At 38.8% G+C, this 17,533-nt stretch overlaps 2 protein-coding genes across 4 annotated transcripts in view; one reads left to right on the forward strand and one right to left on the reverse strand.

Annotated features, from left to right (window-relative positions):
- Nucleotides 1-6,495: 6,495 nt before the first annotated feature.
- Nucleotides 6,496-8,345, forward strand: LOC120359939. Its single transcript, XM_039459415.1, has 2 exons — nt 6,496-7,243; nt 7,360-8,345. Exons 1-2 carry the CDS (start codon nt 6,496-6,498, stop codon nt 8,343-8,345), a joined length of 1,734 nt encoding a protein of 577 aa, XP_039315349.1.
- A 5,201-nt stretch (nt 8,346-13,546) lies between these two features.
- Nucleotides 13,547-17,533, reverse strand: part of LOC105197967 (WD repeat-containing protein 81) — a 190,097-nt gene continuing 186,110 nt past the window's right edge. For 2 of the 3 annotated variants that reach the window (XM_039459434.1, XM_039459433.1), the window contains one exon: nt 13,547-14,591. In XM_039459434.1, coding sequence (XP_039315368.1) covers nt 13,822-14,591 — 770 coding nt within the window. In that variant the 3' untranslated portion in view covers nt 13,547-13,821. The remainder of the gene's footprint in view (nt 14,592-17,533) is intronic. The other variant, XM_039459435.1, reaches the window with a different exon arrangement.

Here is a 17,533-nt window from a genome sequence, read left to right on the forward strand (position 1 = left end):
ACATTAAATGGCCAGTTGCCTCCACGCGACACATTTCAAAGGTGTCAAATTGATTTAAACATTGGCCAAGAACATGGTCCTCGAATCGTTATCTCTGTTTATATAAACATTGATTACGCAGAACTACCGGTTAGGTTTACACGTGTGACCCCGTTTTAAGCCCCCCCTCCCCCTCCCCACCCGGTTTGGTCCACCCGCGGGACCTTATCGCCGGTTAAGCCCCCCCGCGCGACCCGAAATTTTCCCCCCCCTTCCCCGCACCCCCCTGAGACCCCTGGGTTTGAATCCGCCTATGCATTCTACTGACCGGCTTCCCGGGAAGCCGCAAAGCCCTCGCGCACGTGCGTGAGTCGTGTTACGGCCGCCTGAGATATCGGTGACTTGGTGTATCGCGCGTGTTCTCTTAATTTTGTAGTGCGGTTCAGGCGACTGCGTGTCGCCGGCGCGACTCGTTTTGCGAAGGCGTTCACGTGCGTGCCGCGCCGTTCAGAACGCGCGTAATTGGCTGCCGCGCTTTGCGCGGAGCCAGTCGTCGTGATCGGCGCGTGTGGCGTAATTATGGTATGAACTGAGATAATTCCCGCGTCCGGCTTATTAATTTCTTTTGTCAACTCCTTATCGCTTTGTCTTTCCGTCTTACGTTAACCGCTATTTGTTTTCTTTTCTTATTCTATTGTACGCCGTCTCTATTATGCACTGCAATATATGTGATCTCTAACTGTTACATCGGCCCGATTTTGCTTAATTTCTCGCCTACCCGTCTCCTCCCGTAAGAGAGTCGCTTCGTCCCTGTCTCCGCTACCCCGCCCCTCTACCGGTTAGAGGAGCTAGCTGGCCGCGTGCGAGCGACGATTTCGTGTTTCGGCATGACGCATTCTCGCGTGTTGTGGATCCGTGTTTAGAGTTGAAAAGTGAACCCGGAGACGCGACCGGTATCATCGCGTCTGGCGCCCAATCTCGCGGTTTGGTGCGAGCGTTTGGTGTTTCTCGGTTTGTTCGTCGCTCCCGCGCATGTTTCGCGAGTTATTCCGTTGTTTGATCGCGTATTTCGCCGTTGATCTCCGGCGTCAGAAAAGTACGTGACAATATATATATATATATATTTTTTTTTTTTAGGGAAAATGTGCTTTGCTTTCTTAAATCTGTTTCCAAGTCATAATTTTTTTACTGTAGTATTAATGCAATGTATATTTTGAATCAATTAACGTTTGAAACAAATATCAAGTGATTGAATGAAGATATAAAAATCATTTTAATGCCTATTGTATATTTAATTTTACAAATTGAGTCTTAGAGGATTCAACGCTGCGTGTTCTCTCTGGTTTCAAAAATTTGTAACTGGATTAAATAACGTGTAACATAAGTACATTTTGAATTGTGTTTATTAAAGTTGATAAAGTTGTGTGTAACTTTTACAATGTATATAAAGTTCATTGAACTAGTTAAAATAATACATGATTCAAACGTCAATTTGTTCAAAAGTTATACATTTACATTAACGCTATATTTTAAAAATTATGACTTGGTTGTAGATCTGAGAAAACGAAGCACATTTTCCCTGATTGAACTTGTTGCTTCTGTTATATTGTGACGTGGCAGATTTTCTGCCTCGCCATTTCATTCTTCCGCCTACGGAGCGCGGGTACGCGTATGAGACTGGCACTCTCCAAGAGCAGAAATTTCCGGCAGAACTGTCGTCGCGTTAATTATTCTGTTAGTTATTCGCGCTTATTTTCATGTAAAATCGACATCGGGCACCTCGACAAGCGTCGCCGAGGGACAGCAACAACGAAGAATGTCAACCGCAGCGAGGAAGCGCGGGAGCGATTGACCAGGGCCGACACGCTTGGGACAGAATGTGAAAAAGACTGAACGTGGCGGAAAAGAGGCATCGCGCGAGGGAGGCTCGAACACCGCTAGGAGAATAGTCAGGCTGGAGCGGACAAACGGCCAGGACAAAGGCCGTCGGATGCCGACTGGCCATCCGGAAGGATATCGGCTGCAGATTATCGCGTAAGAAATATGCGGCAGTCGTCCGGCTGATTGGTTTTTCGGATGCTGATTATGCCGGGGAAACAAGGAAATCGACTACGGGTTATGTTTTCTGCCTGTCAAGAGACGCAATCTCGTTATATCACAGAAACTTGTAACACTTAGCACAACGGAAGCCGAATATTTTGCATTATCAACAGCCGCGCAAGAAGCAATCTGGTTGCGAAAATTGCTACGAGATTTAGGTCATTCGGGAAGGAACTGTATTACATGTAGACAACCAGAGCGCAATACAACTTGTTAAAAATCCAATGTATCATCGTCGAACAAAACATATTAATATCTATTATCATTTTGCACGGAAACGCGTTGATAACGGGGAACTAGTTATTAATTTTATATCGTCTGAAGAACAGCGTGCGGATATTTTCACCAAAGCTTTGCCTAAAGTACAATTCAGAAAACTGTGCGAGGCGATTAAAATAATACCGTTTTGCAAGAAATGCTCAAACAGCGGTAGTGTTAATGTTAAGAATTAGTTTTTCACATTCCTCTCAAAATCGATTAACAAGAATCGAGCAATTTTCATATTCTACGCGTTCGTTGCAAGGATAAACAAAAACATTTAAAATTTGTTAGTCTTATATGTAATGTTCTTCTGAGCAGACGTATTAAAAAATAAATTGTGAATTAAAAAATTTTTATTCCGTTTTATTCGTTATTTTCTCGTCCTTAAAATATTTTAGCACTGTGATTCAACAGTAAGTATATTTTGAATCCTGTTTATTAAAGTTAATAAAGTTAAGTGTAGCCTTTACAATGTATATAGAGTTCACTAAACTAGTTAAAATAATACATGATATTAAATATGCTGTGTTATAAAATGAATGTTAATTGTTAATTAATAATGTGTTAATCTCGCTGTATTACCTGATATTTAGTAATGTTTCTGAGCGTCTTATAAACGGTATTCTCTCTTATACGAGAATTCATTTTGTAACACAAGTGATCATATTTAATATCGTGTATTATTTTAACTAGTTCAGTACTATATATACATTGTAAAAATTACACTTACTTTATTAACTTTAATAAACAGGATTCAAAATGTATGTATTTTTACATTCATGACCAAATGCCGCGTATGGCTGATGGTAAAAAACAAGACGTAACTGACGTGACGTGACGTGACGTGACGTTTGGTAAGACAGAAAAAAGCCCTAAAGACGTAATACGTGTTGTGTTGAATGTCTCATTTATTAAATGTTCAAAAAGATGAGGTGAGATTAAGATAATATTAATATATTATCTTAATAGATTATAACTAAATATTATCAGACTATCGTCAGTCTTAAGCGCTTACTTCTCGTTTTCTGCTATTACCCAGCAGACTCAACATGTTGAGGTATTCTTTTAGATCATCCAATTAGATTTTAGATTTAGAATAATATATCAATAATAGCGAGCGCTCAATTGTTGAGTCTGCTGAACGCAGCCTATATGTTCTGTGCGCGGTATTTGGCCATAAACGTAAAAATAACCAAGAAAGAAACGTGGACCCTAAAATGGGTACCCCAGGCATTAATGCTACAGTCTGTACATACACTACAAAAATCAAATATATTATTTAAGCTAAAACTTCTTCTTGCATACTTTATAAATAACACATTTGATTTTTGCAGTATATGTACACGCGGTGCGGCAATTTCAGACCGTCGCGCCATGCCAATTCGGACAACACCGCGTCACTTTTCCCGCCGTGTGCCGTTGCCATCGAGCTAGGCGCAATGGCGGAGCGTCACCGCATATTGACTAAGACGTTTTATTTTATAACTCGATAATTATAGCGAATATCACAAAATGGTATAGGACTTTTTTTGTCCCTTTTCATCTTCTCTATGTTCTCAAAGCGGTAGGTTTCCCATTTCCTGGACACACTGTATAACTATTTTGTGTCTCAAGTTTTAAATTAACAAGCAATTATGTTTGTGACTTAAGACTTGAGACATAAGATAATTTTTATGCGTTATTAAAGACAAGGACTTAAATTATAAAACATTGTCTTAAGTAACATTGATACATACTACATGGGCTGAAAAGTTCCGGAATTTTTAATAAAAACAAGCGTTTTTTGAACAAAGTTATATTTATTCCTCAACATAGTTACCTTCGAGTGCGATACACTTGGTATAGCAATTTTCCAACATTTCGATGCCCTTTCTGTAGTACGAAACGTTCAAGCCTTCGAAATTTGCCTCGGTTTCCGCGATAACTTCCTCATTCGATGTAAATCTCTTTCTCTGGAGCCACCGCTTAAGGTTTGGGAACAGATAATAGTAGCTAAGGGCCAAGTCTGGAGAATACAGCGGGTGAGCAACCAATTCGAATCATAATTTGTTCAATTTGGCCATCGCTTTCAAGGACGTGTGACGTGCGTTATCGTGATGATACAGAACTTTTTTCTTTGCCATGGGGTCATTTTGCTTTATTCTGTTGTTCAGTTTGTCCAATAACGCTGCATAATACTTTCCCGTAAATGTTCTTCCCTTCTGCAGGTAATCGATGAAGATTATGCCATGTGCATCCCAAAAAACAGAGGCCAAAATCTTCTTGGCCAAGCGTTGGTCTTTTAGCCACTTTGGTCGGTTTTTGTGGCTTTTCAGTCACTCTGCAGACTGCCTATTGGACTTAGGCGTATGATAATGGATCCACGTTTTATCCATCATCACAAAACGTCGAAAAAAATCCGCTCGATTACGCTGCAACAACGCCAAACCGGCCGTTGAATTATCAACGCGCTGCTGTTTTTGGTCGACGGTCAGCAAACGCGGCACCCATCGCGCAGATAGCTTTTTCATATCTAAAACATCGTGCAAAATGTATCCCACCCGTTCTTTTGAGATACCAACGGCCTCAGCTAACTCGCGCAACTTCACTTTACAATCATTAAAAATGATTCGATGCACTTGCTTTACGATTTCCGGATTCGTAGCCTTTTTTAGTCTTCCAGAGCGAGGTGCGTTTTCGGTACTTGTACGACTTTAAATTCACTAAACCATCGATAAATTGTTGTTTTCGAAGGAGCAGATGTGGGATAGCATTTCTTCAACCATTTCATTGATTGTTCAGGAATTTTTCCCATCAAAAAACATCGCATATTTGATCAATATGCGATATTCCTGTTTTTCCATTTTTTCTTTACGAAAGCGAAGATAGCGACACTTAAACGACTGTAACTTGTAAACAAATGAACAAAATGTCATGAAACTTCACACATAAACTAGTGACAGATGAACCCCTCGAAATAAATAATGTTATGTTGTGACTGGCTGGTTCCCCCTCTACCCGCCTAGTGAGTTAGAGTCTAGGAAAGCCAAGCACGTTCGTTGCCTGCTTACGCCGTCGCTCACTTGTTTGAGTTAGTTGTGGTTACACAGACTCTTTCCTCAGCTCTCGTTGAGCTTACGCGTTTTTTTGCCTTCGCGAGAAGTAGTGTTAAGTTGCGTCATTATGTATTTCGGTTTCTTATAATAAACTTGTATTGTTACAATCCGCGTACTCATTAAGCGAACAACCTAATGAACATAAATATTATTGTGGCTAGTCCCCACAATTGGTGACCCCGACGTGATGTCGTCGTTCGCGTAGTGCGTGTTCGAGATCATTCTCGCGAGGTCTGTTGCGTGCCTTCCGCACAGAGGCGAGGGACACGCGACGACTTTTCGTCTGTTTCAGATAAAATGTACAGCTTGTTCACGATGGCGACGCATAATTAGTGAGCCTGTTAAGACTATTGTGCCATTTTTCAAGACCAGGCGCCGGCCGGCAAAATCATTTTGTGCAGCAGCACGCCATTGGGCGAAGCCCTTAGAGACGACTCTCTATTTGACAAGGCCGTTACTGCCATAGTGTTTCTACGGACGACCCGTGCAACGGATTTTCTTCCCTGACGAGGTCGTTTCCGACCCATCGGCTGGCCTTATTCGATCCAGCAGCTTATCGTGGCTTACTACAACTCATCGCAGCCGTCATAGCTCGATGCAGATGGCGAGATCTTCGAGATCTTCCTTGGCAACAGGCGCCTCGCGCCATTCGTCGAAATCGTAAAAGACGACGCGCCATTTCGACGCAGAGACAGCCCGTCCACCGGAAAATCGTCCCTGGCGAGGTTGTTTCCTGTCCGTCGGCGAGTCTCACCCGGTTCAGCGACTCATCGTGGACCTTCGCAGACATTTAGACCTTCGTACTATAACGTACTGTCTCATTTTTCTTATCAGTGCGTGCAACCGCACGTCTCCTGTAGCCGGCATTTCAAATCGACCCCCGTGCGAAGTAATCGCATAGCAACATCACTACATCGTTGCATTCATAGTGCGCGTATTTAATGCAAGATTTTGCGTGTCAACTACCGAAAAGGGCATTCTTTTCGTTATCCTGCGTTCGCGTCTAACGTTGATCTTCATTTCGATAGCATTTACCAGCGTCATCATAACCGACAACGAAATGCCGCGCGTGGAAAATTACCGCGTGCCAAAAATTCCGCCATTTTGGAAAAACTCGCCCGAAGCATGGTTTATCCAGGTCAAAGCGACATTGCGCATCACTAGAATTACGGTTGATCAAACAAAAGCAGATTTCGTGTTAACCGGTATCGATCAAAAGATAGTCGCTCACGTAACCGTGATGGCCGACCCGCCTCCCAAAAATTTATATCAATTACTTAAAGAGCGTATTTTGGCAGTGTACGCAATCTCGCCAAAAACGCGTTTGCGCAAATTATTAAAAAGTCAAGTATTAGGCGATCAAAAACCGTCTCATTTGTTAAACCACATGAAGAACTTAAATAATAGCCAATGTGGTAATACAGTGCTTAAGTCGTTGTTCATCGAACAATTGCCGGAAACTCATAAAGCGATTTTGACCGCGACAAACAAGCCCGACTTACAAAAATTGGCCGAAATTACCGATAGATTAGTGGAAATAAATAGTTCGAGCATGTCGGTAATGCCAGTTGTCGCGCCGGTTAATAAAGCAAAACCGCAAACCGCCGATTCCGCAACTAGCGTTGATGAGAAATTATCGCAACTCACCAAGCAACTCTCGCTTTTAAATAAAGAAATGTCCAAATTGCGACGGAGATGTTCCCTTTCTCAAGGTCGTTGTCCCGCGCGTGCGTCAGAGGCAAAGAAGTCAGGCCTTTGTTTTATTCATAAGAAATACGGTGCAAAAGCGACATCCTATCGCAAGCCCTGTACGTGGCTAGATAAACCGGAAAAGCCGGAAAATTAAAACCCTCTCCTCGCACGGAGACAGTTGCAGGAGACGGGGGAAACGGAAACCGTCTCAATGTTTACGATCGCGTTACAGGTCGTCAATTTCTTATTGACATAGGCGCGGAAATATCGCTTCTTCCTGCGTCACTCTCCGATAGGAAAAATCCGTCGGATCTTAAACTTGCGGCTAATAATTCCTTTATAAATACTTATGGCGAACGTCGCCTTACGTTAAATCTTGGTCTTCGACGACCCATCGCATGGAATTTTTGCATCGCCGCGGTACCTCATGCGATCATGGGTGCGGATTGTCTTAAACATTACCAACTTCTGGTATATTTACACAAACGCAGACTTATTAATACGAGCAACAAGATCTTTTCTACAGGCAAAATCTATTCCGTTCCGGTTATTAGAATCTTTACAGTTAACCGTAACTCTGCTTACACAAGCATTCTTCTGGAATTTCCAGAAATTATGGGAATTAGTCAATTAGTTCCTTCCGGAATTCGCGATGTGGAACACCACATTCTGACTACTGGTCCTCCCGTTGCAGAACGTCCTCGACGTTTGGCGCCAGATAAACTGGCAGCGGCAAAAGCGGAATTCAAGCGCCTCGTAGAACTAGGCATTTGTAGGCCTTCTAATAGCCCTTGGGTTTCATCAATTCATTTAGTCCGTAAAAAAAGCGGGGAATGGCGTATTTGTGGCGATTATCACCGGTTAAATTTTATAACCGTACCAGATAAATATCCGATCCCCCACTTCCATTTCTCTGCAAATCTAGCAGGTAAAACAGTCTTTTCCGTCCTTGAGCTCTTTAAAGCATATCACCAAATACCGGTGGCTAGAAAAGGCGTGCCTAAAACAGCAGTCATCACCCCATTCGGGTTATTCGAGTTTGTTTTTATGGCATTTGGCTTGCGTAATGCAACCCAGTTTTTTCAGCGTTACATTAACTGCGCTCTTAAAGACTTAGATTTCGTTTACATGTATATTGATGATATTCTTATTGATGATATGCTTCTTTATCTGAGGAAGGGCATAAGAATCATCTTCGCACGGTGTTTCAAAGGTTAAAATAATACGGGTTATTTTTAAATTCTTCTAAATGTATTCTAGGCGCGCATCAAGTAACTTTTGGAACAACCGTATTCTGGTCCTTTCGAGGTTATCTAACGGAATACCGACAAAATTTATACGATTGAAATTAATAATCGACCCGTAAGCGTCTCGGTGGAACGGTTAAAACCCGCACACTTCTTATTAGATAACGTTAGCAAAACTCCTTCCGCGAATTTCCCTTCAACTTCAACTCAATCTAACAATCGTTCCCCTGCGGTAGAACGTCAACCGAGTTCAATTAAGACTTATCCCGCGCAGAAAAAACGCGTGCAATTTAATTTAACTAAATAGTTATTTAACTCTTTTTAGTTTATATCCGTGATATACAGCGTTTCTCCGAAACCTAATTGTAATTAGCCGATAGGTCTAACATTAGTTTTAACTTTATTAATTTGTGAGCCCTGCGTTATAACTATATTGTAATCCTTTAGTTAGCGTTCAAACTCATACTTTTATGTATTATTCTTCCTTCGTTAACACTCGGGGGGGGGGGGGAGTATGTAGCAACTGGCTGGTTCCCCTTCTACCCGCCTAGTAAGTTAGAGTCTAGGGAAGCCAGGCACGTTCGTTGCCTGCTTGCGCCGTCGCTCACTTGTTTGAGTTAGTCGTGGTTACACAGACTCTCTCGTCAGCTCTCGTTGAGCTTACGCGTTTCTTCGCCTTCGCGAGAAGTAGTGTTAAGTTGCGTCATTATGTATTTCGGTTTCTTGTAATAAACTTGTATTGTTACTTAACAATTCGCGTACTCATTAAGCGAACAACCTCATGAACATAAATATTATTGTGGCTAGTCCCCACAGTTAATTTTCTAATGGCGCCACCTACTGAAAAATCCCGGGACTTTTCAGCCCATGTAGTACATATACGTGATACAATTTGAATAGTTATAATATCATATTTCATATTATGATGATGTCTCCGTAACATTGCAAATGTGATAAAAATTGTATCTCACTGCGAAATTGTTCTAACATAAACTTGATATCATAGAATAGATCATAATGATATCATCACGTCACATACGTCCTGATAATCTTTCTTATCTTCTGATAATCTCAATAACATCACAATTTACTTGTGACCTTGCGAGTCTGTAGTAAAGGTTTCAATCATTCTAAAGTATTTTTTAATATATCTTTCCCTATAAAGTCATGTTTACATTCTGCTACCTACTGTGACAGTTTTGAGGCCCAATTTCTCAGGCGCTCTCTTTGGATTATGTAAAAATGCACTAGGTAACAAAATTATCGCGACACTCATACCAAAATTTTGCACAATTTCAAATAATTATAACTTCGTTAAAAGTTATCGTACTTGAAAATTTTTTTTTATTTTAAAGCTTAAAGTCTCTACTTTAAGGTGCATTTGGTCAATTTTTAATTTCTGTTTTTCTTTTTTGGCTGTTTCTTTATAAGTAAAGACGTGTTTTGTTTCCAAATATTTGCATAACTTGACGCATTCCACAGGATAGGATAAATTTTTTTCGCAAATGTCACGATAGCCATCATAAAATTTGGAGCTTTCCCTGCAAATTGAAAAAAAATCAGGTTCGTACAATTTTTTTTTGAGGAATTAAGATGTATTAAAGTTATGTATGCATTTTTGTCAGTTACCGCCAGCATTACCCGAATTTTGATTTTTCTCATTAATGATGAAGCAATCTTCTCTAGCTGACGCTATTTATCTTCAACCTTGTCCTCTTCTTCGACGAAATCCGCCTGTTTCTTGATAACAAGCCCAAACTCGAGAGATAGAGGATCGGTGAACGTCTATTTTCCTTGCAACATAACTTTGATTCAATTCTTCTAAAAGATTAATAATTTGCCCACAGTTTGAATTTTGTTCAAACTAGGCATTGTTACAACTTTATCGTTTGCTTCTTAAATAAATACAGTAAAAAATAAATATACGTTTATATAGAATTTTGGTGTTTACAGTTCTTGCATGATTCAGAGAAACGGTGTGAAATGTAATAATTTACATTGATTTCCATAAAATCAAAGACAAATAACGTCAGCTAAAAAAGATCGCTTCATCATCAATGAGACAAATCAAAATCCGGGTAATGCTGGCGATAACTGACAAAAATGCATACATAACTTTGATACATCCTAACTCCTTAAAAGAAATTGTACAAAACTGATTTTTTTTCAATTTGCAGGGAAAACTCCAAATTTTACAATAGCTATCGTGAATTTGCAAAAAAATTTATCCTAGCCCGTAGAGTGCGTCAAACTATCCAAATGTTTGGAAACAAAACACGTCCTTACTTTTAAAGAAACAACGGAAAGAAGAAAACAGAAATTCAAAATTGACCAAATGCACCTTAAAGTAGAGACTTTAAGCTTGTAACGGTACGCGGTTTCGGTCGGTTCGGTGCGGTGCGGGAATTTCGGGATCGGGCCGGATAAGGCTCGTCGGTGGGTCAGGTGTCCGTAATGATTATACCCAATGTTTTACGTAGCAAAAGATAGAGAATGATTTATTAAAGATATAATAATTACAAAAGAGTTGACAAAATGGACATGCGAGAAAATAAAAGAGATAACGATAGTCAAAGAGATATCAAAAATAAAGAGATAACAAATATAAAGAGATATCGAAAGTAAAGAGAGCTTGTCGGCGTCCAGCCAATCGCCGGTATCGGATTGCGGCAGAATGACTTCAGAAAACGCGGTTTACATCTAGACGGAAGAACTTAACTATTTATTTACAGATGTAGCCTAAACTACGCGGTGAGCTATGCGGGCTGTACGCCCGTACGGTCGGGGGGGAGTCGCGGGGCGCGGCGGGAGTGACTAGCGCGGTGGTGTAAGCGCGTGCGCAAGTGCGGGTTGTTGCCGGCGCGGTCGCCGCCGCGATTCGCCCGAGCGCGCCCCGTGCAAGTGGGGCGCTCGATCGACAGGTTGCTTGTGCCCTGTCGATGGCTAGGTTACGAGATTCGTCGGTTTGGCAGTAAGGACGGCGAGAATGCTCGGCCGGTGAGAATGACGAGAATGCTCGTCGAGGATCTCGGACGTGATTGGTCGAGAATGCTCGGCCGGTGATGATGACGAGAATGCTCGTCGAGGATATCTGGGTTGACTGGTCGAGGATACTCGGCCGGGTTACCGACGGGAATGCCCGTCGAGGATACTGGAGTGCGACGAGAATGCTCGTCTTAAGGAAGCGATCGAGAATGCTCGGTATGTGGACGGGTCGGATAGTCGGACGGATCTGCCTTGTGCGTTCTCACTGCCGGCTTATATATCCGAACGCGCGGCTGAGCAAGCCAATCCGCGCGCTCAGTCGGCTGAGCCGGAGTGGGAGCGTTACGGAACGCCACGCGATCGGCGCGCGTGTTGCCGCGTGGTCGCACGGTGAAGTGACGTATTCGTGCGCGCACGTGGTCCCTGGCTACGTTCGGTTGTCGTTCGGTGGACGGAACGGAGGCGCACGGACGGTGGAGGAGCGTATCGTTACAAGCTTTAAAATAAAGAAAAAAATTCAAGTACGATCATTTTTAACGAAGTTAGGATTATTTGAAGTTGTGCAAAATTTTGGTATAAATAAGTGTTGCAATAATTTTGTTGCCTAGTGTATTAATTATTATTATAAAATACAAAACAGTATTGTGAAAATATATAATAAAAAACATTTTCTAGTTTGTATTCATTTTGAAAAAATTGTATTTTTAATGTTTAAGACATATTATCCGAAAACAAAATGATATACCATATAATAACGACTTTTCTATACATAATTAATTTATTTACTTTTCTCTCGAAGCCCAATTTTAGAACTCACCTTCAAAAGCATCATTTCGTTATTTCATTAAAATATTATGTTACTATATTATTTTATTATATTATAATTTTTTAATTAAAATAATAAAAAATTCAAAAAAAGGCCAATGAGAGTCAGCGCGGGTATAGGTGCGCAATCACAATTACTAATATAATTATAGATATTTATTCATCTTAAATAAAACGATAACAAAAATGAACGTTTTGACTCAACTTTGGAGTCATCAATGTAGTAACAATTTCAGTAACAAATTCAATTGAAATATCTGGTCATCGTCGATCCGGTGTACAAATGAGTCATTCACGGTTTGTTGAACCCAAAGTGCTAATTTTCTACCGTGTATATTGACATAGGAGATGATTTGATCTCCCTATTAATGTATGCGATCTTCTTATAATGTTTTAATTATGAGAAATAGAACGGTATCACGTCCATCAGCGGTACCCCATATTATTTTGTCATACTGTGACATTTGTACGCTATTGCAGTAATATTTCAAAATCATATATCAAAATGCAATATAATGCAAATATTACAGAAATTTATATTGTGATATATCGTATTGTATCTCAATAATATAACTGTAATATTATATTGTACGAGTAAAATATCGTAACGTAATATTTCCATAAAATTTTCTTCGTTATATTACATCCTAATTTATAATATTTTATTACAAATTTATTTAAATATTGTAATATTACTGACATATTACATACTATGTAGTATTGGGAAAATTACTTTCAAAAAATAATTAGTTACAATTACAGTTTCTTTTTTTTATAAAGTAATTAGTTATCGTTACAAGTTACTGAAATTGAAAAGTAACAAGCAGTTACTATTTCATTAATTTTCTATTAATTTCTTGTAATATTTTAATGCGTTGTTATTTTTAATATAAAATTCTTAAATTTCTAACCTTAGAAAGTAAAACTATGACTATTGTAAGCATTACTGCTATCCCGTATTATTTTTGTTATTAAGTGACGTATTCTTACTTATGAAATCATTCGTTTAGTAGTCCGTCGTTATGTAGTAACGCTAAAATACCAATACACAATAGCCGATAATTGTTATAAGGCATTTTTACTTTTTAACATTTAATTACACATATATTACTTATTATTTTTAAATTTGAATTGACTCGAATTATGCAAAATTATTCAATACATCATAACATTTTATTAATATACATGGCTATTTAAACGAGATTTTTATATTAAAATATTTCTTTGATAAATCAATTGTCACACTAAAAGATCCCGTTCAAAAATATTAGAAATATCTTTTTATTCTTGTTTAATGTTAAACAAGAATAAAATGATATCTTTATTTCTTAATGTAAAAAAATCTAAACAATGAAAAATTGTGTGTGTGTGTGTGTGTGTGTGTGTGTGCGCGCGCGCGCGCGTGCGTGCGTGCGTGCGTGTGTCTTTGTATAAAATTCTACGAAAAATAAAGATAAAATTATTGTAGATCTTTCTTAGTCGACTTATGTCACTTCTTAGAAAGATATATAAGATATTTCTAATTGTGTATTTCTTATTGTGTACCAATCAGTGTAATGCTGATATGTTAAGTTAGAGTTACGGAAAAAGATGGAAAAAAATAACTAAGTTAAATTACAGTTACTAAAAAAAGTTCATTACAAATAACGAATTGCTTTCCTAATGCTATATAAGAGTCTTAATTTAACAACTAATGTTTTTGTATACGTACCTGCAATAGCTGTGAGACACTCTAAAACTTTAGCAGCATTCTGATCGCCAGCTAATATTGGTTTTTGCCATGTAACGTCTTCCAGATGCATAAAATTCTCGTTGTCCATGGGTGTTAAATTTTCTTTTCCGGCATAACATAACGTCAGCATTCTTAAAAGATTTCGTGACAAAAATCGCGCTGTGAGTACTGGTCCGAGTCTATGAGATAACCAAATAACAGATTCTGCGCTCATCTCGGAAATCGTGCATTCACTTAGAACGGATTTTCGGTAAATATGATCCAAATGATGTATGTTTTCATCGGATGTAATTGCGTCGCTTTTGTTATTGAAATCCGCAGAAGGCACGGCAGAATTATCCTCCTTGGTATCTATGTTGCAGATATTTTCCGAGAGATTACTATTAGATTGGATGTTCGTGGCGTATACGCTGACGCAAGTAAACTCTTCACTAGAAGTTTTGCTGCCGACGTTGCAGCCGATACTATTAAACTCGGTTACTAATTTAGCACCGCTGGTATTCGACTGTTTAGGTATTGGAATCGTTGGTGATTTGGCGGATCCGCCAGGAGAATTTTTGTTCCCATCGTCATTTAAATCATCGCAAGCGTTCAAATTCAGATCAATGTGTAAGTCAATATCGTACGGTGTGATGTTGTTCCACGAATTGTCCTCCGTCTCCATAGCGAATACCTCTGTAATACGTTCAATAAAAGTTATTAAATAACTCCTTGCTAAATATACCTATGTACAAAGGTACTTCTATAAAATATTTAATGTTTAATATTTTAATAAAATTTCAATAATATTTTATTGAATTTTACGTTCACCTTGGAACATTTTGATTAGTGATTTCATCAAAATTTCGTAAAAAATTCATAAGTTTCAGTAAAATATCATTAATTCGCTTTTATAGAATATCTGTAATTTGCAATTTCATACAAAAATTTATTAAAATTTTAAAAAAGTATCCGCAAAAAAGTGAATTTTTTATCCATTTTTCAGACCTCAATTTTAGAATCAAATTTTATGTCAAAAGATAGCTTATGATAAGACATTCACAGAAAAATTTTACATTGAGCATACGATTGGTTCCTGAGATATAGAGTCAAAGTGGTCACTCAACCATTGAGAAAGTATGACACTAACAACGCTTTATAACACAAATATTTATTGAATCTTTTCAAAAGTTGGTACCATAGGTTCTTTCAGTTGCCGATTATGTATCTGATGCCAGATTTTAAAAATTCAAGATGGCGAAATTAATATAGTGGACTTAAATATTAAAACAATTACTCATTTCTATGGGAACTGTCCAAAAATGTCAAAAAATATCAGAGTTACTGTCTCAAAATGTCTAAAATTCAAATATATATGTGTGTGTATACGTTAATTTACAGTTAATTTGATTAATACGGTTAATATACATAACAACGGATTAATATGCATAATAACCCCTAGTTTCGGTAAACTTAATTAATGAAAGCAAAAATGTTCAAATTAATCAAAATAACCAACCATCATGCATAATGTCCACGGATAAGTGGACAATATGATTAATGGATTGAAAGACTAAAAATATAAAAAAAAATATGGTAGATTGTTTTCCACAATCTCAACTTTTTACTTACAAGTGACGTGCAAGGGGCACAACATTGAAAAATGGGTATATCAGAACATAACTTTATCATACATCATTAAATTCGTAATAAAATAAGCTTTATTTTGCTTATAAAAAGAAATCAAAATTTTGCAAAAAAACAGGCAAGCAGGATAATGTAAAAAAAATTTTTTTTTTAATTTCTTATTATTGTTATAAAGTACTTTATAAGCCATGTAACTTTTACTCAAAACATTTTTTTCTATCTCTTATAGTTCCGACGATATACACTTCAAAAGAAGAAAACTGATTTTCTTCAAAGAAATGCTCCGCCCTTAAAAGTGCACTAAAGCACATATAAAAAAATACATTTCTCTTATTTTAATTACTACAACATATTAAAAGCTCGTTTAAATCTTAGGTGGACACTTCTAAAAGATTCCTCGTTAGTAAAAATTAATTTTGTTGTAAAGCAAATATCTATTACCTGCTTTAATTTAATCTATTTTATACTCATCAATTTAGCAAAGCAAAAGATTTTAGCAATAAATTATGTATAAAATGTTATTTCACAACAATATTTTGTGTACCACTTAAGTTTATGGTGTCAACATTACATTTTGGCGATGAAATGTAACGTTGAAGTTAAAAGCAAAATAAAAAAAGCTAACAAGAGAACTTCTCGAGGTGTTATACCCCCCCGGGGCCGCCCGTCCTCGGCAAGGGGAAGCGGCGTTAAGTGCCGTTCCTCGGGTGCCCGTCCCTAGCTGCCCCTAGCGCTCGGGGGATGCGACGGGATGGGGCCCAGGCCGATGGGGCCCGACACTAGGCAGGATGTTCTCTCCCCTGGTGTCCGGCCCGGCCACGCGAGCGCCGTGGACGGGAGGTGGTGGGGCGGGCGGCGGCGACCGCTCGTCCCTGGGCGTGGGGCTCGCACCGGCGATATGTCGGGAGCGGCCCCATGGCCCTAAATGGGCGCGGGGGTGCGTGATGCCTCGCTCCGCATCCCCGGGGTCGGGCTAGGCCCTACTGGCTGACGTATTTCGGCTGGGCCAGCAAAGCCCGACTCCCAACCCGACGAACTGGCGCGTCGGGGAGCTTCATGCTCCGATCCCCAGTGGAGGGACGTTGGCGTATGTCTACAAACCCGGTCCCTCCACGCAACGGGGCGAGATGGGCTCGGTGGGTTTTTAGTGGGTAGGCGGGCCGGGCCTCGCCAACTTTCTGCCGCGCAAGCGGTCTGTGCCGGCGAGGGGTACCGCGTCCCGAGTCCCACACTCCCGTGGTCTAGCCAACCCGGGGTACTATGAGTATTTTCCCCCCGTTAAAAAAAAAAAAAAAAAAAAAAAAGAGGTGTTATACCCCAATTTTAATCAAACTTTATACACATTTAGATAACATAATTAGATGATTTTAGAAGCTATCAGTTGCGGCGAATATTCGGTTTCAAGGGGTGAAATCATCCTTTATTATATGTATAGCGGATTTTAGCTTTTTCCGTTATATTTCGGAGACTATTCAAGATATCAAAAATTGTTTTATACAAAAGATTTACAGTCAAATTACCTCTATTCATTCACGTTAATAACATTTTTAAAAAATAATTATTAAAAGAAATGTGTTTAAATAATTGTTTAAATTATTTTACAAAATATTATTGACGTGAATAAATATAAAAATAATTTTATTGTGAAACTTTTGTATAAAACATTTTTTTATATTTTAAATAGATTTCGACATATAGAAAGAAAAGTTAAAAATCGCTTTACACATAAGGACTAATTTCATCCCTTAAAACCATATATTGGCAGCAACTGATATTTTCTAAAATCATCTAATTATGTTTCCTAAATGTATGTAAAGTTTCATTAAAATTGGCTTGTGACACTTTGTTTCTTGGCAATAAAACTTTTAAAACTTTTTAAAAAAGTATTAATTGTTAACAAAATGATAAAGTGCTATCATTTCCACACCACCTTTTGTAAGGTACATTAGCATGACATGCTTTTTTATAGTGGTAAAAACCACTATAAAACC

The sequence above is a fragment of the Solenopsis invicta genome, unplaced genomic scaffold (assembly GCF_016802725.1).
Source record: "Solenopsis invicta isolate M01_SB unplaced genomic scaffold, UNIL_Sinv_3.0 scaffold_38, whole genome shotgun sequence".
In the NCBI taxonomy this organism is placed as follows: Eukaryota; Metazoa; Arthropoda; class Insecta; order Hymenoptera; family Formicidae; genus Solenopsis; species Solenopsis invicta.